Source organism: Hipposideros armiger, unplaced genomic scaffold (assembly GCF_001890085.2).
Source record: "Hipposideros armiger isolate ML-2016 unplaced genomic scaffold, ASM189008v1 scaffold_599, whole genome shotgun sequence".
Taxonomy (NCBI): domain Eukaryota; kingdom Metazoa; phylum Chordata; class Mammalia; order Chiroptera; family Hipposideridae; genus Hipposideros; species Hipposideros armiger.
In genome coordinates this window covers 897,028-919,555 of record NW_017731949.1, presented here as the reverse complement: position 1 = coordinate 919,555, position 22,528 = coordinate 897,028, and the positions used below count along the sequence as shown (strand labels likewise).

General features: G+C 33.7%; 1 protein-coding gene across 2 annotated transcripts in view; it reads left to right on the top strand.

Annotated features, from left to right (window-relative positions):
• ERCC6L2 (ERCC excision repair 6 like 2) overlaps positions 1–22,528 on the top strand; it is a 119,974-nt gene that overhangs the window by 7,879 nt on the left and 89,567 nt on the right. For both annotated transcript variants that reach the window (XM_019624681.1, XM_019624680.1), the window contains exon 3: positions 13,532–13,654. In XM_019624681.1, coding sequence (XP_019480226.1) covers positions 13,532–13,654 — 123 coding nt within the window. The remainder of the gene's footprint in view (positions 1–13,531; positions 13,655–22,528) is intronic.

The window sequence follows — 22,528 nt, the reverse complement described above, 5'->3', positions numbered from 1 at the left end:
TTACACATATGTGTGTGTGTGTGTGTGTGTGTGTGTGTGTGTGTATAATCTCCAACAAATGATCACTACAATACCACAGTCAAGATAATGAACATATCTATCACCCCCAGAAGTTTCCTTATGGACACTTGTGCCCATGATATGTTCAACATCAATGATTCATCACCTACTATTTTCACTTGTAGATTTTAATTGGACCAAGAAATTCAATTGGGAAGCAATGCAAAATTCTAGATTTTTGTGAAAATTTCCCAATATTTTATAGAATTCTCACATCTGATTCAATAGGTATTTTGAAAATGACTGTCCTCTATACATTTTTATAATATTTAATTAGCTAATGTAACTATAACAAATAACTTCAGCTGGACTATACAGGTTTGGGAAACTGACCTTTGATAATCAAACAGTTCACCTGATAGGAAGGGAAATGAATGGGCACTTACTATAGAACAGTGGTTCTCAAAAATCTGATCTCTGGACCAATAGCATCAGATCACCTAGGAACTTGTTAGCATTGTAAACCTCAATCCTGAGAGAAATGATGGAGTTGCTCATAGTTACAGCTTTCTTAGGCCATTGTTGATACCATTTTTTTGGATAATATGATCTTAGATTCAAAAGAAGTACTAAAATTTAAAAGTTGTATAGATCACAAGTCATGTTGTTCACTCAGGAATATAGTAATAAAGAAATAGTGATATTAACTGTATTTTCATTCATGGAAAACATGCCATAATAGCCAATGTGAGAGACTAATTACCCTACAGAGCCACAAACCCTTTAAAGCGGAAACAAAAATGTTCCCTTGTTTTAAAGATAAATTCCTTTTTGTCTGGCATGTATTCAGATTTTAGGAATAGAGCTTTGTAAAGATAAGTGGATTAGTCCCCCTTTCAAAACAGCACTTTGTTGTTGTTTGTAAGCAGGCAAAAATCATCATACTTTTTGAAGTATGATTCAAAGTACTCTCTCACCTTTTTATCTCCCAGGAAGATGAAAAATGAGGAATATAGGCTTTTGTTTGTTTGTTTGGTCTTATAAGAAATAAACAATTTTTACTATGCCTTCTGTTGGTCTAAGGGAAAGCTTGTTGCATTATTTCCCTGCCTCTGATTTACTCTGTATATCATGAGCTGACTGTATGTGAGGAAAATGACCTATAAAAATGTTTGCCTGATACTTAAAAAGGAATGCCTGTAAAAACAGAAAGCTTTCCCAAAGTGATATTTTATTTTTGAAATGCAGTTTTTGGACTCTTACTATTATTCTATAAGTGTCTGATTTAAAATGCTTAAATTTGTTCTTTTCATCCCTAAACAATTTTAGAACTATCCCACATTAAAAAATATTCTTTTCTTTAGATTAGTTTTATAAACCTTCATTGTAAATATGTCATTCCCCTTCTGTGACGTAAGATTTGGATTGACCTCTACTGTGCTAGTGTAGCGTGATAGAGATGGCCAGATCTCCCCTTTACTTTTTCAGAGTGGGCCCAGATGACAGAGACTACATTTCCCAGTTCCCTTTGCATTTCTTGGGCTTGTGACTGGCTCGGTTAACAGAAATGAGGATAGAAGTGCTCAGTGCCAGTTACATTCCTGGTCCATGAAATCCACCTTTACCATTCTTCCCATTCTCCCTTTCTCTATCTACCTTTTAGATGTTGACATATTACTGATAAGATTACCTTAATGTAACGATCTAAAAGTCTGTCAGTGGCTTTAATTAGCCTCTCCAGTTAGTGTGTATTCTCAAGTAAAGTCAAGTTTATTTTTATTTCAGCTTCGTTTTTTTCGATGGTGGGTAGGTAAATAATTTTAGGAAGTAGCGTAGATTATAGAAGAGAGATACAAAGATTTTTCTTTAAAATAATTAGTGGATTTGGTGAATTAAATTGTAAAGCTGATCCATAATTAGAGCTTGTAAATTTAGTCACCTTCTATGAAACTTCTTATAAAGATGAGATTCTTAAATAAACAAAATAGACATTTCACATATCTTTATTCCATGGAATTTGACAAATTAAGTTAGAATTACTAAGATTGTATATCATCCTAGATGAACAGATTGAATTATAAGTTACCATAATCAAGAATATAGTTTTTCTATAATGAAACAACCCATAGATGAGTTAAGAGCAACACAATAGATTAAGTTTTATATTACTCATTTAAATGTTCATATATCTAATAGGTATCTTTTTTGCCTTTTTATTAGATTTTAAGGACCAGTTGCCTATGAATCTAAACAATATATGTATCAATGTTTGCATGTATGTGTGTGTCTTTAAATACAGTGTGATTACAAACATACATAGATCTTTTAAATATGCAGTTCAATGAGTTTTGACATATATATGTTCTATAGAGTCTATACTCCAATCAAGATATAAAACTTTTCCTTTACCCTAGAAATTTTCTTCATGTCTCTTTCCTGTCGATACTCCAGTTGCCTAAATTTCTAACTATAAATTTTCTGTGATTCTTTCAGTATTCTAAGAAGTAGTCAGAACCTGAAATGTTATGAATATTTACATCATATGGGAATTCAGTAAATTGAAAACTTAGATTACATATTTTTTAATATAGAGCATAAATAACTTTAAACTTAACTTACTAAAACAATTATAAAGTGGAAATTGTGAATATGCATCAAAACTCTTTTACTGAGGTTATATTAAAAATATTTAAATTGTCCAATGCTTTAATTCAGTTATTTGTGGAATATCCTTTCTGCCTCCTTTAATCTGGCTCTACATAGTGCATCATCCATTTTGCTCACATCAATTGCTTAGTGAATTCTTCAGTAACTTTCTGTTCCTGGGTTTATTTTTTCTCAACCATGCTTTCTCAACTCATCTCCTTTCCACTCTGTCCCAACCCCTAGATTCCCTTTCCAAATCAGCTAGATTTCAAACTGCTGGAGCATAGAAATAAGCCCTTCATCTAACCTTTTTCAGCACCCATCATAGTACCTGGCATGTAGTAGGTAATACATATATTTTTATTAAATGCACTCATGAGTTTTAAATTGAATTGGGTAATCATATGGTTATAGCTTATATTTAATGATTCCTATATGCCGGGGTTTATGATGTTTTCCATTAAACATACATTAATTAGGCATTATTGTCCCCATTTTACTGATGAAAAAATTGAAATTTATAGAGTTAATGTAAATTACCCAAGGTCACATATAAAGCTGGTTGGTCAAACTCCAAAGTCTGCCATAACTCCTACATTACACTGCCTTGCATAATGTGGATTAGGAATGCAAATTTTGTTAGAAAATTTTAAAACCCAGCACAAGTTTGACCGTTCTCATATATCATTTTATAATCTTTTAAATAACAGTTTGTTGAAAATCTACTTTTATTGTGATGTACAAAATTGTATACAGGAAATAAAGCTTTAAGTGGAATGATGCTAACAAAAATAGCTCCTGTTTATTGACTCATTAATAGGCACTATTTTGACATTTTACATGTATTTTAATTTTTTTACTATTTTTAAGAACTAAACTAATATTGATAATACCTAAAATATACAAATTCATGCTCATAAAATGAAAGGTATAATTTCTTTGTTGAGGTGAAATTAACATAATAAATTAACCATTTTAAAGTATACAATTCAGTGATATTTAATGCATTCACAATGTTGTTCAACTCCCATCTCTTTCAGGTTTCAAAACTTTTTCATCACCACAGAATACCTTATACCTATTAAGTAATCACTTTTCATTTCCCTCTCCCACCATCCCCGGCAACCATTAATTGGCCTTCTGTCCGTGGATTTACCTTTTCTGAATATGTCATATAAAAAGAATCATACAATTTTGGCCTTTTATGTCTGGCTTCTTTCTCTTAATGTTTTCAGGGCTCATCCAAGTTGTAGCATGTATCAGTACTTTATTTCCTTTATAGCTGAATAATATTCCATTGTACATAAATACTACAGTTTGTTTATCCATTCATACTTTATGGATATTGGGTTATTTCCATTTTTGGCTATTTTAAATAATGCTGCTATAAACACTTGTGTACAAGTTAGTGTGTGGACATATGCCTTCATTTCTCTTGTATATATACCTAGGAGTGGAATTTCTAGGTCATATGGTAATTGTGTTTAATTTTTTGAGGAACTTTTATTCCATTTTCCACAGTGGCTACTATTTTGCATCCCCATCAACAATATATCAGGTTTTTATTTATCTACTTCCTTGCCATCACTTGTTATTTTCTGTTTCCTTCATTGCAGCCATCCTAGTGCATATGAAGTGGTATTTCATTATAGTTGTGATTTGCATTTCCTAATGACCAATGATGCTGAACAACTTTTCATGTGCTCTTTGGCTATCTCTGTATTATCTTCTTTGGAGAAATGTGTATTCAAGTTGCTATAGACTGAATGTTTGTATCGCCCCCTCCCCGCAAATTCATGTGTTGAAACTCAAATCCCCAATGTGATAGTATTTGGAGATGTGTCCTTTGAGAGGTAATTAGGTCATGAGGGTGGAGTCCTCATGATGGGATTAGCACCATTATAAGGAGAGACTCCAGAGAGTTTGCCTCCTCTCTCTGCAGTCCATCATCTGAGGATACAATGAGAAGATTGCCATCTGCAGGAAATGGGCCCTCACCAGACACCAGATCAGCCAGCACCTTGATTTTGCACTTCTAGCTTCCAGAAGTGAGAAACAGAAGTTTGTTGTTTAAGCCATCTAGTCTATAATTTGTTATAGCAGCCCTAAGTAATTAAAGTACATCCTTTGCCCCTTTTTAAACTGAGTTGTTGGTCTATATATGTATGGGTTTGTTTCTGGTGTTTCTATTGTGTACCATTGTTCAGTTTGGCTATCCTTTGTGTTAATTAATTTCTTGCTATCCCTTGTCTATTTTTATCCCTTTGTATTTCCATGTAAAGTTTTAATCAGTTTGTCAAGTTCCATGAACAAATCTGTAGAAACTTTGGGGAGAATTAACAGGGAGCAATAGCTCCATTTATTTAGATCTTTAATTTTTCTCAACAATGTTTTATAGTTTTAATATGGGCCTTACATATATTTTTGAAATTCACTCACCAAAACTGATACAGCAAGAAATAGAAAATTATCATTCTTAATTATATTTTTGATGGTTTTATCAGTAGAATATTTTTCATTTAATTTTCCAATTTTTTGCTGGTAGTGCAGTACTTTATCCTTATTCTTGGTTTCATTTTCTGCAGTTTTAGTTACCTATGGTCAATCCTGGTCTGAAATATGAAATGGAAAATTCCAGAATAAACAATTCATAAGTTTTAAATTCTTCACTGTTCTGAGTACTGTGATGAAATCTTGAGCCATTCTGCTCTGTCCTGCCCAGGACATGAGTCATCCCTTTGTCCAGGGTGGTATCCATGCTGTATATGCCACCTACCATTAGTCATTTAGTAGCCATGTTGATTATCAGATTGACTGTTGCAGTATCGCAGTGCTTGTGTTCAAGTAGCCCTTATTTTACTTCATAATGGCCCTCAAGCATAAGAATCGTGATGCTGCCAATTTGGATATGCCCAACTGAAGCCGTAAAGTGCTTCCTTTAAGAGAAAAGTTATGTATGTATAGGAAAAACATCATTTTATATGAGCATATGTATATGAACATATATATATATATGTGTGTGTGTGTTCTGTATATGTATATGAACATATATATGTTCATATGTATATGTATATACATATATATATGTTCATATGTATATATGAGCATATGTATATGAACATATATATATGTGTGTGTGTGTGTGTGTGTTCTGGTTTCAGGCATCCACTGGGTGTCTTAGAACATATCCCCTGTAGATAAGGGAGGACTCTGTATATAAAAATAAAATTTATTTTTGTATATTGACCTTGCTGAATTCCTCACTTATTCTGGTAGTTGTTTTGTAGATGCCTGAGGATTTTCTATATAAATAATTATGTCATCCGTAGAGACAGTTTTACCTTTTTAATTTTTATGCCTTTGATTTCTTTTTTTATTTTTTATTTTTTGGCCTCATCACTGGTGAGGTCAGACTCCAATGCAATTTGACTAGAAATAGAGTAATATCTTTATCTCATTAGGATTTTAGGGATAAAACATTCATTATTTTAACATTAAGTATATTAGCTGTAGGATTTTCATAGTATCTTGTATCAGATTCAGGATAGTCCCTTCTAGTCCTACTTTCTGGAATTTCTAAAGAGTTAATGTGTATTAAATTTTATCAAATACTTTTTGTGCCTTTATTTAGATAATCATATTTTTCTCCTTTATTCTATTAATATACTATATGAATAAATATAATTTATGTTGATTGGTTTGTTTTTTTTTTAAAGATATTGAGGAATTGGGAGAGGGGAACAGCATTGGGGAATTGGGAAAGGGGAACAGACAAGCCACTGCCCCTCTGCTCCTCAGTCCAAACGTGGAGGTCGTCGCCCCACCGGTCCATGTTGGTGTTGTGATCTTTGCACTCTTCCCTGGTGAGGCAGATCGGTCGCCTGCCATTGGACGGCCACCCATGGCGGCTCATGGCAGCTCACGCTGGCAGCCACTCACGGTAGCTTATGGAAGCCCCACTGCAGCGGGGGCTGCAGCCCACGCCATCACCGGTGACCCACGGCAGCCCAGCTCCAGGTCTAGCTGCTGCCCACCATCTCAGCTGCAGAGTGTGCAGCGCCACCGGCCCTCACGTAGGATCCGAACCGGGGCACTGCTGCTCAGAGCTGGCGCTCCCAAGCCAACTCCCAACCAATGAGCCACTCGGCAGGCTCCAAGTTGCTGTCCTTTTGTTCTTCAGTCTAGTTGTGGAGGATGTTGCTTCACTGGCCCATATTGGTATTATCATTGCTGTCTTTCCAGATGAGGCAGATCGATCACTGGCCACTGGCAGGCCGCTCACAGTGGCTCAAGGCAGCCCAGCTCCAGGTCGAGCTGTTGTTCACTATCTTAGCTGTAGAGAGCGCAGTGTCACTGGCCCTCAATGTGGGATCCGAACCGGGGCCCTGCTGCTCAGAGCTGGCGTCTCAAGCCAACTCCTAACCAATGCGCCACTCGGCTGGCCCTGTTGATTGTTTTTTTTAATGTTTAATCATTATTATATTCCTGGGATAAACCCAATTTGGTAATGAGATATTATTTTTATATCTTGCTGAATTCAATTGCCTAATATTTTAAGAATTTTTATATTTATATTTATTACAGATATTGAGCTATAATTTTCTTGTAATATGTTTATCTGGTTTTGGTAGCAGGGTTATGTAGACCTCACAAAATAAATTGGGAACTGTATCTTTCTCTTCCCTTTTCTGAAAGAGTTTGTGTAATTTTTGTCTTTAAATATTTGATGGAATTTACTAGTGAAATCTTTTGAACCTGGAGTTTTTTTCAAAGAAAGGTTTTTTTTGTTTGGTGTTTTTTTAATTTTTAGCTGAGCCATCCTGCCACCTGTTGGCAGCTCATTGGCAGCTCAGCTCGGCCCGGGACTCGAACCCACTGTTGCTCAGAGCTTGCACTCTTGAGTGAGCTCTTAACTAACTGAGCCACTTGGCCAGCCCCAAAGGAAGATTTTTGATAATGAACTCGATTACTTTAATAGATGTGAGGCTATTCAGGTTAGCTATTTCTTGCTATGTCAGTTTTGATTAATTGTATTTTTGAAAGAATTTATGCATTTCATCTAAGTTGTCATATTGATTGGCATAAAGTTATTCATGATATTCCTTTATTATTATTTTAATGTTTGTAAGGTCTGAGTGATATATCTCTGCATTCCTAATGTATACTTTGTATAGTCTCTATTTTATTCTTGAGTCGGCTAACTTGAGGTTTATTGATTTTGTTGATCTTTTCAAAGAGCCAGTTAGCTTTTAGCTTTGTTAATTTTCTCTATTGTTTGTCTATTTGGTATTTCATTGATTTCTGCAATTATCTCCATTATTTTCCTTCTGTTTACTATGGATATATTTTTGCTCTTCGTTTTCTAGCTTGTTAGATAGAACCTTGGGTCATTAATTTCATACCTACCTTCTTATGCTCTAGATTTATGTTCAACCATTGCTTTATCTGCATCCCACACATTTTTATGTGTTATATTTTCATTTTCATGTAATCAAAAAATTTTTCTAACTTTCCTTGTGATTTTTTTTCTTTGATCCTTGGGTTATTTATAAGTATATACTTGATTTGCCATTATATGCCTATTTTTTCCTAGGTATATCATCATTAGTTTTTTTTAATTTCACAGTAGTCTGTTAAGATTTCAGTATTTTGAAAATTTATTGAGAGTTTTTTTATGGCCCACTTTATTGAACATTCTATGTGCATGTCAAGAGAATATGTAGCTCACAGTTGGATATAGTCTATAAAATCAATTACAGGCTAAGGTGATTAATAATGTTCAGATTTTCTATTTTTTTACTATTAATTGCTGGGAGGGAAGTTAAAATCCCCTCCTATGATTGTGGATTTGGCTATTTCTCTCTTTAATTCTAATAATTTTGCCTTCATGTATTTTGAAGCTCTGTTATTAGGGCCATAAACCTTTATGATAGCTATGTCTTCCTGATGAACCCTTCATCATTGTGAAATGTTATTTGAAATCTATTTTATCTGACATTAAGATAGCCTCTCTAGTATTCTTATGTTTACTGGTTGCATGGTATGTCTTTTTCAATCTGTGCCTTTATTTACAGTACACGAGGTCTGACAATTACGTTCACGAACTTGCCACCATGTGCTTATATTGGAAGCACTGTACAAACAGCTCATTAAGGTTTCATAACCTTGTTATATCAGTGTCTCACAGCTGTGTTTGTGTCGACATGTGGCAGTGTCTTGCTGAGTGGCGTTCATTATTGTTGTTGTGTGTCTTGGTGTGCCATTGCGAGACTGTCTGAGCTTGAATTAGAGCAACAAACAAAAATTAAATTTCTTGTTAAACTTGGCAAGAGTGGAAGTGAAATCAGGGACATGTTAGTCCAGGTTTATGGGGATAATGCCATGAAGAAAACGGCAGTGTACAAATGGATTAAATATTTTTCTGAGGGGGAGAGAATGCGTCATTGATGAAGAGAGGTCAGGACGGCCAGTGACGAGTAGAACTGATGAAAGCATTGCAAAAATTCATCAAATTGTGCATCAAAATCATCAGCTGACTGTGAGAAGCATAGCAGACCAAGTAAACATGGATAGAGAAACAGATAGGAAAATCTTAACTGGAAATCTGGGCATGAGAAAGGTGTGTGCGAAAATGGTCCTGAAGGAGCTCACCGATGAACAAAAGCACAGGAGAATCGAAGTTTGCCAAGACCTTTTGGAGAGGCAAGACAGTGTATTGGGCTGTGTTATCACTGGTGATGAATACATGGGTGTACCAATACGACCCTGAAACAAAGTATCGAAGTGCACAACGGAAGTCAGCCAATTCTCCACGACCAAAAAAGTTCCATCAGTCCAAATCAAGAGTCAAAATGATGTTGTAACCTTTTTTGATATCAGAGGGATTATTCATTATGGATTTGTACCAACTGGTCAAACAGTTAACCAAGTTTACTATTTGGAAGCGCTGAAAAGGCTGCATGAAAAAGTTAGACGAAAATGATCTGAACTTTGTGCCAACAGTTCATGGCTCTTGCATCACAACAATGCACCAGCTCACACGGCACTGCCTGTGAAGGAGTTTTAGCCAGTAAACAAAAACAAATAACTGTATTGGAACACCCTCCCTACTCACTTGATCTGGCCCCCAATGGCTTCTTTCTTTACCTGAAGATAAAGGAAATATCGAAAGGAAGACATTTTGATGACATTCAGGACATCAAGGGTAATATGATGATAGCTCTGATGGCCATTCCAGAAAAAGCGTTCCAAAATTGTTTTGAAGGGTGGACTAGGTGCTGGAGTCAGCATATAGCTTCCCAAGGGAAGCACTTCAAAGGTGACTGTAGTGATATTCAGCAATGTGGTATGTAGCACTTTTTCTAGAATGAATTCACGAACTTAATTGTCAGACCTCATACGAATATGTAAATTTTCTGTTTCCTTTGGTGTTAGTTTTGATAAGTTTGGTAAGTTCTGTTTCTTCCTTTCATCCAAATTTTCACAATTTTTGGCTTAGCAATTATTATGTCCTATATATATATATATATTTTTGTGTGTATGTGTTTGCCTCTTCTCTTAGTTTCCCTTTTTTATCAGTTTTGCCAGGGGTTTTGCATGTTTTCATGTTTTGTTAATTCGTTTTGTAAAGTTTTCTGTTATTTTTATAAATTTTTACAATAGGTTTTTGATATCTGATTAGCAGCCTCTCTTCCTTCCTAATACATGTATTTAAGTCCCTAAAGCATGGCTTTAGGTATATTCCATATGCTTGATATGTAATTATTACTCATTATTATTTACCTCAATTTATTTTCTAATCTCCATTGTGAGTTCTTTAAAGCATATTCTTTACCTTCCAAACATTTAGGAATTTTATCCTTATATTTTTGTTATTTTTAGTTTTTTGCATTGTGATCAAAGAACATATTGTATATGATTTTTGTCTGTTGAAATTTGCTTTATGATCTGGCATGTCAACTTTGGTAAATATTTCATGTGATACTGGAGTGCTCCAAAGAATTTCAGAAGGTTAGTCTATGTTCTATGGACTACAGTAAACCCTTAGACTGCATCGATCATGAAAAGCTATGAGCTGCTCTGAAAGAAATGGGCGTGCCTTAGCACTTGATTGTCCTGATGTATAACCTGTATTGTGGAGAGGAAGCCACTGTCAGGACAGACTATGGAGAGAGAGAATGGTTTCCTATAGGCAAAGGTGTCGGGCTATGGTGTATTTTAACTCCCTATTTAGTCTGTATGCAGAACATACAAAAAGCTGGGTTAGACTCAGATGAAGGAGGTGAAAACTTATGGGAGAAGTATCAATAACTTAAGCTATGCAGATAACACCATCTTACTGGCAGAAAGTAGCAATGATTTGAAACGACTTCTGATAGAAGTAAAAGAAGAAAATGCTAAAGCAGGACTGCATTTGAACATCAAGAAGACAAAAATCATGACTATAGAAGAATACACGATGAAGACATTGAAATTGTTAAAGAGTTTGCTTACCTTGGTTCAGTCACCAATTCAAATGGAGACTGCAGCCAAGAAATCCAAAGAAGGTGGACTCAGAAGGGCAGCAATGAAAAAATTAGGGAAGATCACCAAGAGCAAAGGCGTGTCATTAGCGAAGATCATCCACACCCCTTGTACTCTGTATGGACGTGAAAGTTGGACAGTGAAGAAGGCTGATAGGAAAAAAATTGGTTCACTTGAAATACGGTGTTGGAGGAGAGCCCTGTGGATACCCTGGACTGCCAGCAAGATGAACAAGTGGGTCCTAGAGTAAATTAAGCCTGAAACATCGATGGAGGCAGAAATGACAAAACTGAAAAAGTTGTCCTACTTCAGGCACATCATGAGAAGGCAGGGTTTTTGAAAAAGACAATACTGTTGGGAAAAACAGGAGGCAGCAGGAAAAGAGGAAGTCCTAATATGAAATGGATTGACTCCATAAAAGAATCCGTAGGCATGATTCTACAGGAGCGGGGCTGCTGACGACAGACACTGTGGACGTCACTCATTCATTGGGTCACCAGGAGTCAGAGCTGACTCAGCGGCACATAATACACAAATTTTAAATGAAACTACGTTTTTCAGCAGTGTGCAGTGTTCTATCAAATGTTCATTAAGTCAAGTTTGCTGACCCTGTTATTTAAATAGTCTGTATCTTTATTGATTGTTTATTCTTACTGAGTTATTTCAAAATCTACCATTGTGCTTGTGGATTTGTTTACCTTTATTTCTTGCATTATTCTTCTAGTAATTACCCCAAGAGATTACAATAGACATCCTTGATGTGTCAAAATCGAATGTTAATTAGTACTTTTATTTCCTCCTGGACAGCATAAGGACCTCAGAATATCATAACTACATGTGTGCCCTTTCTGACTCACATTTGTTGTCATATTTTAATCCTTCAGTTATTTGATCCCAACAAAATAATTAATTATTGTTTCATAATGTCTATACATTTTTATTTTTTATAGACATCATTTTTGTTGCTCTTAATCTTTCCCTGCATCACTGAGTGTCTGTCTACATAGGATCATTTTCCTTGTGCCTGGAAACATCCTTTAGTTATTATTATTTTTTAGTGTGGCTCTTTTGGGGATGAATTGGCTCAGTTTTTGTTTGTCCAAAAATATCTTTATCTTTATTCTTGAATGATATTTTCACTGATTATAAAACTAGATTGCCTTTATTTTCTTCAGCACTTTCAAAGTATCATTCTATTGCAGTGTCTTCCATGGTTTCGGCCACAAGGTCAGTTATTTGTCAAATTGTGGCTTTTTTATAGGTCATCTGTGTTTTTTCCTCTGGATGCTCTTTAGATTTTTTTTTAATGTCTCAACTTTTGAGTACTTTTTTATGAAGCACATACTTGTGGTTTTTAAAATTTTTATTTATTTAATTTTTGGCTTGATGTTCTTAGTGGACCTGGAATATGTGGCTTGATTTTTTTTTTTTTGTCATGTCAGTTTTTAAAGTTTTCATCCTTTATCTCTTCAAATACTTCTCCTGCAGCATTTTTTTTCTTCCATCACTTGGGATTCATATTATAGGTATTCACACCCATTGCTAAAAGTACTCTTTTCCTATAGCTTTACTAGTTCTCTCATTTTCTCTTTAGGTTTTAATATTTTTATAATTTACTTTTCTAAAGTAATGATCAATTATTATCCCTAATATGAATATCTCATACTTTTCCCCTCAAATCTTTAAAACAACTCTGCCGGTACTATTTTTGCCACTTTCACATTTTTACATATTTTTACATTTATTCAAAGAGGTTAACTAACCGGCCCAAGTTTACATAGGTGCCAAGCAACTAAGGCTAAAATTTGAACAAAAGTCCAGTTGATTTAACTTTTCTTTCCCTTCATTATATGACATTATATTTCCTTTTTTTTCTATGTCTGTTTGTCTTTTTCACCTTACTTTTGGAATAGCATGTATATTGATGTATTATCTTAGTCTATCTTAAAATAACATTGTCATTCTACCTGTATTTATTGGATAAACAAGTGTACAAATTTGTGAGCCAAGTATTACTCCCTTAATGAGTTTGTTTTTTATAAGGAAAAAAGAATGTGCACAGTTTATTTTAATAAAGAATGTGAAGAGTTAGTTTCCATGGATTGAAACAAGAAGATAATGTCCCAGCTGATGAGATCAAGAAATAATTCATTGAGTAGGTATAACGTATCATGGAAGAAATGGCAAGGTGACAATTTCCTTTTACTGTGTTCAAGATTAACATGTATATTACACATTTGTTTGTTAATACAAATAAAGAAAACCAATACTAGTGTTTGTGGTAGTCATGTAAGCAGTAAAATAATGTCCATCATGATACGTTATACACATTGATTGAAAAAGTTTTTGGTTTTTTTTCCAGGTTATGTCATTTTTGGCCGCAGTTTTGCATAAAAAGGGAACTCGTGAGGATATTGAAAATAACATGCCAGAGTTTTTACTAAGAAGCCTGAAAAAGGAACCCCCTTCTTCTATAGCAAAAAAGGTAAGCTATCTAGAAGTACACAACTCATGAAGTTGGTATTGCAAAAACATATAGAAAATTTTAAGTATCACACAATATAGTATAAATTTAAAACATAAGAATTTAAAATATTTGTTTTGTAGACCTAATTTTTGAAGGATTATCAATTTCATCCTCAAGTTAAATAAGATCGACTCTCAGAATGGCAAAATACAATTTCAATTTGAACTTGTTTTAGGGTTTCAAATTTTGCTTCTTTAGATTTATATGATTTACTTTAATTAATTTATTTGAATATCCATGAATGTGTACTTAAAGTTAGTTGAAGTTCATTATATTGTTTTTATTTATGTGAGAATGAAAAGGAGACAGTTGTAGATATTGGTAGCAGAGGTGCATCATTGATATATAAAGTTGCTTAGTAGACTCCATCCCCAAAATACGAAACAAATTCTTCTTATACAAGGAACGTTGAAGTTGGAATCAGAAAGACTAAGGTCTAGCTAGGTTTGTCTCTGTCTCTGCCCATGTGAATGCTATTCATGTCCATATGTTAAAAGAGTCTCATATATAGGATTGCTGAAAAGTCCAGGTTTACTCTTGGTTATCATTAGAGGCTTCTCAGTGAACATTTTTGAGAGTGTTGGTTTAAGGTATTATTATTGTTTAAATTCTCTTTATTATTTTAATTTAATGCTGAGTGTCAAATTCAATTTGATCCTAAAAAACAATGATTCTTAATGTGTTTTAAGCCTTCAAGAGTTCAAGTACTGTTTTTAGCCCTGGATTCAGTTGTTCTTTGCTTCTAAATGTCAGTACAGAGATTACATGTATTTTATATATCACTTGTGGCAACTAGTAGACAGAGGAGAGAGAAAAAAATAGGTAAAATAATACTTTAAATATTTTAAAATATTTAAAATATTTTAGAAAGAACAAAAATGGGAGAAGAGAGAAGTAAAGACAGTCATTTGATGGTGTGATGAATATGCTAGTAACTACCTTAGTTGACAACAATGCCTGCCTCTCTTTTCTTCCTTTTTTCCTTCCTGCTGCCCTCCCTCCCGCCCTTCTTTCCTTTCTCTCGCCACACACATAAATTCTTTGCTATAATATGCATTGCTATTTTTCTGCCTCCTTCAGTTAAATTCTTAATTCATTTACTGTATTTTCAGTCTTTTCTTGTATTCTAATAAATTCCACTAGGGCTATAAATGTTCCTTTGAGTACTTACTTTGGCTGCATTCTATAATTTTGGATACATAGTCTTTTCATGATTCTTTTCTAAATTATCCCTCACTTCAGTTTTTGTTCTCCTTTACCCATGTACTATTTAAAAGGAAGTTTTAAATTTTCCAAGTGAATAGATATTATTGGGTGGGGGAGTTCTGGGAGGGCTAACTTTGTTGTTGGTTGCTAGTTTTGTTGCATCAAATAATATAGCCTTGAGGCTGGCTGAATGGCTCAGTTGGTTAAGAGCTCACTCAACAGTGTGAGCTCTGAGCAACAAGGTTGCTGGTTCATTTCCCACATGGGCCCAAACTGAGCGGCCACTGAGCTGCCAACAGGTGGCAGGATGGCTCAAATAAATAAATAAATAAATAAAATTAAAAAAATAATAATATAGCCTTTGCTATTTAATGTGGCTTGTATTATTAAAATTCTTAATACTTGGGTATTTTTTTATTTTATTTTATTTTTTGGTTTATTTGAGCAATTGAATCCTGAGGGAAATGTACTTGTATATATTAAATTTTTGTGCTATGTCTTTCAGCTTTTTAATTTCTTCTTGTGTTTGTACCAGTTTTTGCTTGTTTAACAACTTCAGTTAATTGTTTCATAAATTTTGTGTGCTTGTATATTGCCCTCATGCTGGATTGGTATTTATCTGCATGTAGAATTCTAAGTTCAGAATTTTCTCTTAAGACTTAACAGAGATGATTTTATTGCAGATGAGGATCCAATGCTGAACTGACTTTTTTCCCTTGCAAAGAAATTTTTTTGTTGTTGGAAAGTGTTTAGGACTTTTTTTTATTCATGAAATTCAGAACTCCCCTCAGCCCCAACACTCACTGTAGAATTCTTCTAAAACAGTTACTGTAGTACTTTGTGTAGGGAGAATGGAGTACTGATGCTAGAATCAGTTTCTCTAAAGATAATTAATTGTTCCTCCTTTAATTAATTACTTTGCCATTTCTTTTCATTGTTTTCTTAATTTCTTTTTCAAGTAGTTCATTGCTAGTATATACAAATACAGCTGATCTTTTATATTGATTTTGTATCCAGTAACTCTACTGAATTTGTTTATTAGTTCTTACATATTTTGGTGGAGTCTTTAGGGTTTTCTATATATATAATATCATGTCATCTACAAAAAGAGACAATTTTACTTATTCCTTATCAATTTGGATGCCTTTATTATTTTTTTTCTTACCTAATTGTTCTGGATAAGCTGTCCAATACTATGTTAAGCGAAAGTGGTGATAATGAGCATCTTTGTCTTGTCCTTGTTCTTTCAAGAAAGATTTCCAGCTTTTCACCGCTACGTATGCTGTTAGCTGTGGATTTGTCATATATAGCATTTTTTTATGTTGAAGTACTTTTCTTCTAATTCCTATTTGTTGAGAGTTTTTTATCATTAAAGGATTTTGAATTTTGTCAAATGCTTTTTTTGCATCATATACCTGTTTTTGAATCTATTGAGATGATCATATAATTTTAATCCTTCATTTTGCTAATGTGATGCATCACATTTATTGTTTTGCATGTGTTAAACTATCTTGCATCCCAGGAATAAATTCCATTTGATCATGGCATATGATCCTTTTAATGTACTGTTGAATTCCATTTGTTAATATTTTTGTTGAGCAATTTTGCACCTATTTTCATCAAGGATATTGGGCTGTACATTTCTTTTCTTGTAATGTCCTTGTTTAGTTTTAGTATCAGGGTAATGCTGGACTCATAAAATTAGTTTGGAAGTATTCCTTCCTCTTTTATTTTTTAGAAGAGTTTGAGAAGGACTGGTATTACTTCTTTAAATGTTTGATAGAATTCACCAGTGAAGTCATCCAGTTCTAGATTTTTCTTTGTTGGGAGATTTTTAGTTCCTGATTCAATCTCTTTACTAGTGGTCAGTCTGTTCAGATTTGTTATTTCTTCATGATTCAGTCTTGGTAGGCTGTACTTTTCTAGGTACTTATCCATTTCTTCTAGGTTATCTAATTTGTTGGCATGTAATTGTTCATAGTAGTTTCTTATGATTCTTTGTATTTCTGTGTTATCAGTCATAATGTCTTCTCTTTCATTTCTAGTTTTATTTATTTCAGTCTTCTTTCTTTTCTCTTAGTCTAGCTAAAGGTTTGTCAATTTTGTTTATCTTTTAAAAAAGCAGCTCTGAGTTTCATTGACCTTTTCTATTGTCTTTCTAGCCTCTGTTTCATTTATTTCCCACCCTGACTTTTGTTATTTCCTTCTTTCTGCTAACTTTGGGTTTAATTTGTCCTTTTTCTAGTTTCTGGAGTTGTAAAGTTAGGTTATTTATTTGAAATATATCTTTTGTCTTAATGTGAGTCTTTATGTCTGTGAACTTCCCTCTTAGAACTGCTTTTGCTGCACCACAAAAGTTTTGGTGTGTTTTTTTCATTTTTTCATTTGTCTCAAGATATTTTATTTCCCTTTGACCCACTTGTTGTGGGAGCAAATTGTCTAATCTCCATATATTTTTGAATTTTTCAGTTTTTCTCTTGTAATTGGTTTCTAGTTTCATACAATTGTGGTCAGAAAAGATGTTTGATATGATTTCAGTTTTCTTAAATTTATTAAGACTTGTTTTGTAACCTAACTTATTATCTGTCCTGGTGGATATTCCTTGTGCGCTTGAGAAGAATATGTATTCTGCTGCTAAGGAATGGAATGGACTATATATATATATATATATATATATATATATATATATATATATATATATATGTCAGTTCTATATGTCCTAATGTATAATTTAAGTCCACTGTTTTCTTATTGATTTTCTGTATGGATGATCTCCTATTGTTGAAAGTGGGGAATCGAAGTCCTCTACTATTATTGTAGTGCTATCATTTTCTCTCTTCAAGTTTATTATTCTTTGCTTTATATATTTAGGTGTTCTGATGTTGAGTGCATAAATACTTACAATTGTTATATCCTCGATGATATAATTATCTAATGACCTTTTTGTCTCTCGTTATAGTGTTTGGTTTAAAGTCTATTTTTTCTGATGTAAATATAGGTAATCCTGCTTTCTTTTGATTTCCATTTGCATGGAATATCTTTTTCCATCCCTTCACTTTCATTCTATATATCTTGAAAGCTGATGTAAGTCTCAGGCAGGCAGCATATAATTGGGTCTTTTTTCTGATCCAGTCCTTTCAGCTGCCTTAGCTCTTTTGAGGTGTTTTTTGTTGTTGTTATTGTTGTTTTGTTTGTTGTTGTTAACATTTTTAGGTTCCCTCAACGAAAACTGACTTTTTGTTTTTGAAGTGTTCCCTTACATAGGTATAGGATGAATTTCTCAGTTCTTCAAGTATGCCAGTTCTCGTGTGCTCTCACACTGTTTTGACTGGCCAGGCATTTCACTACTATTATTGGTTTATTTTTATTTTTGTTATTTCATTGGCATCAATAAATAAAAAAATAGTCAATCATTTGAACTGCTCCATGAAGAAAGTTTTTAATGAGATTACCAGTGACACCTTACAGTATATCCCAGAAGTAAATCAAAACAAAAATTATAATTTTGTGTGGTGAAATTCTTAAAAGAAAAATTTATATTGATCCATTTAACACTTTGTGCATTTTTCAAAGACAGTCTAGAGAAGAAATAAATTCCTTTATATTTATTATGCTAGTGCCATAATTGCACTGGAGTCCTATAAAATTAATGTTGAAACTCCTTGAAAATATCCTCTTAATTAATTAAATTTATAAATTAAGGGATGGTAGGTTTGTGGTATGTGTGTGTGATATGATACGTCTCATATACATTGTAAAACTTTTCAATAAATCATCTAAGAATGAGTGAAATAGATGTTTTATGCCAAGAATACATTTCTAAAGGAAAAGACACAAACTATGCATTTCCAATGTTAATTCTTAGAAGCTTCTTTAGATTTAGGCTAAGATTGGAATCCAGTCTTTATGAAAATGAATCATAGTAAATTCATTTTAAAATATTACTATCTAAATTTTATTTTCTAACTGGTGTGGTTTTATATATATTAAAGCCATATATATATATTTTTTGTTTTGTTTGTTTGTTTGTTTTGTTTTGTTTTGTTTGTGTTTTTGTTTTTTTAGCTGAGCCATCCTGCCACCTGTTGGCAGCTCAGCGGCTGCTCAGCTCGGGCCAGGACTTGAACCGCTGTTGCTCAGAGCTCAAACTCTTGAGTGAGCTCTTAACCAACTGAGCCACTCAGCCGGCCCTTAAAGCCATATATATTTTATAAGTTCCACTTTTTAAATTTTTTTACTGTTCATAATAGTTGATTTACTTATGTTTTGTGCAGATAATTATAATTTTACTTGTTACCATTCTCATATTTTATTTCTTCTCTTGCTTAATTGTAAGATTTTATATTTATTGATTTGCTATCCATTGATATAAGTGATATTGATCTGTAATTTTCTGTTATGATAGAATGTTTGTCAAGTTTTGGTAATATTATTATGCTGTTTTTCTAAAAAAGTTTGGGATTCTAGATTTGGATGACTAGAGTGGATTCTAAACTTAAATTCCCATATATAAACTAGCCATAGCATATCAAAGGAAAAGTTATTAGCAACTGTGCACAACAGGTATAAATTAGATTGGGTATTTTTAAAAGAATTAAGATTGTGGAGGTTATTGCAAGGAATATTCTTTAGAACTTTGTTGTTCAGTTGTACACTTGCTATACAGTTGTGCCTTGTGTGCAGGTGATTGGTTCCAGAGCCCCTTGTGGATACAAAATCCGCAGATTCTCAAGTCCCTTATATAAAATGGCGTAGAATAATACAGTCGACCCTCCATATCCTCTGATTCCCAACTGCAGATCAAAATATTGTTTTTTGATCCACAGTTGGTTGAATCCACAGATCTGAAACCCAGGGATATAGGGGGCTAACTGTAAAGGTATATTTATTGAAAAAAATCTGCGTGGATGTAGACCCATGCAGTTCAAACATGTTCACGGGTCAATGATATAGCAAACATTCCAATTTTATGGTGTGTAATTTCTCTCTGTTAAGGTATGTTTTATTTTTCACTTTGATTTCTCACTTCCTCCCTGTGAAACCTTTGTTTCAGCTCTGTTGGTCTGTCATTGTCCTCTGAATATACGAGTAAAGTGCTATTCCTACCTTGGCATTGACATATATGGTTTCATTTATTATTTTATTTAATTGAACACCTTTGTTTTCTAAGCACAATACAAAGTACTAGAGTAACAGTGGTAAATAAAATTCTGTGTCTCAGACTTAAGCTGCTAATATGACGTGGTGTATCGTGGTGGTTAAGAGTTTTGGAATTAGATGGATGTGGGTTCAAATACTTCCTTTGCCAGTTAATAGCACTATGACGTTGCACATGTTATTTAACATCTCTACACCTTAGTTTTTTCATCTCTAAAAAGGAAATACTAAATATTTCTACTTTACAGCATTTCTATATAAAGTTTCTATATTAATGTGAGTGAACTTCTTTGCATTGTCATTGACTCACAGTAAGTGCTCAGTAATTATTATGGTAATTATTGTTAAAATTATAACTACTTCTACAGAATCATCACACATGAAACATCTTTGGGTGGCTTGTCACAGTCCATACCACATCATTTTTTTAAAGCCATAGTGCCTGAAGAATCAAACTTTAAAAGCCTGAGCCTCAATAATTGAATTAGATTTGTTGAAAGAGATAAAAATAATTCAGTATTCTTTAGTTGCACTATTAAACATGGCCTCTTAATTTTAATAACATTTAAGTGAGCAATTTTTAATTTTATTTGTATTATATTTTAGATTTAGTTTTTAAAATTGCTTCTTAGCTTCAGAATAAAAAATAGAATTTCAGTTGGACACTGTTTTCCATTTTATTATTTGGTTTCCTTTGCTCAAGAAAGACTTATTAAATGAAATATTATTTACAGCATGGTAGTAAACATTTTAAATTCTTATATACTTTCTCTGGACTTTGCAAATGGCATAACTCAGTTCTGTGACCTCTTTTAATATTAAAACAAGTTATTGAACAATTTGATTTACCTTTCACGATTTTGAAGACCAATAATGACTGTAAGAAATGTATGAATTTTCAAACCTATTCTGGAATCTTAGAGCTGTTTCTAGAAATTTTCAAATTCATGCACCATTGATGAATGACCCCCTCAAGTGGAAAACTGCTCAAAGTGCTCAGATGGACTTTGGATCCAACATTTTCATCTTGTAATATACAAAAAAAAGAGGGGACACTATAATTGGACTTAGTCTTAGAGCCCTAGTTTCATATTTGAAGGTAGGAGAAAAATGGAAGTCATAGGATAAACTCAGCCAGAAGACAAAGGTATTTGAGGTGAATCAAGTATGACAAGAGCACTTACAATATATGCTCCATGAGGCGTGGTAAACAGGAATTCCCACGTTTAGTAGGTTAATCTGTTCTTTTTCATCTTTCTCTTTTGAAAACAGTCACAGATTTGACATCTTATAGCTGTAAAATGGTCTTGCTGAAATATATCACAGAAGAGAGGGAGGGATTTAGAATAGTATTGTATTTTTTTTTTTGTTAAACTGAACAATTTTAGTATAGTTAATTGGTTCATCTTTATCAAGTAGGACAAGTATGCAACTTTAGAAAACAAACTTAAGCGTATAATCCTACAAAATATAATAACTTAGGAGTAGTGGGAATGGTGATAAATAAAAACATTAAGAATTAAAATAGTTGATGACAGCAGGACTTAGGAATAGTACAGGAAAGGTCAGTGGAACTTAGAAACATTCATGTGAAGACTAAACAGAGATACGTTGGTAAGTGTGACAAGGACTGCTTTTGGAGGGTTAGGGCAGAAGCCCTATTTACATGAGTTCAAGACAGAATAGGAGGAAAGTCAGCAGAGACAATAAGTATTGATAACTTCTGAGGGTCACTGTTAGGAAGGAAGTAAAACAATGAGGGAAAGCTAGAGAGAGATGTAGGGTTAAAGAAGAGTTTTGTTGTTGTTGTTGTGTTTTGTGTTGTTTTTTTTTTGTGTGTGTGTGGTATTGTTTTGTTTTTTTAACCCTGGGGATTATTAGAACATGTTTACTTGTGGATGGATGTTGGCAATTAAAAAGGGAAAGTTAGTCATGTAGGAGAGATTGTGGGCGATTTCTCCAGCGTTTTCTTTAGGTTGGCAAGAAGTGATAGGAGCTACTGTGTATGTTCAGGGTTTGTCTTTAGATAAGAACATGGAAAGTTCATCCATGGTAACTGTGGGAAGGAAGAATATATGGAAATAAATATAGGTAGGTAATGGATATACAGGCTCACCTCAGAGATATTGTGGATTTGGTTCCAGACCACTACAATAAAGTGAGTATTGCAGTAAAGGGAGTCATAATCTTTTTGCTGGTGGAAAGTCATGCCTTCATTTTGTAAAAAAAACAGTATCTAGGGAGTGCAAAAAACGAGGTATGCCTATAAAGGTGAGAGGGATGAAGGTTTCCTCCTTCTCCTCCTCCTCATCCTCCTCCGCCTTTTTTTACAACACTTTATTTATTTATATTCCTTGCTCTCTGTCTTCACCTGCTGATATCTCTATGATGTGAATGTTGATATTTTTTATGTTGTCCCAGAGGCCCCTTAAACGATCCTCATTTTTTTGGATTCTTTTTTCTGTTCTG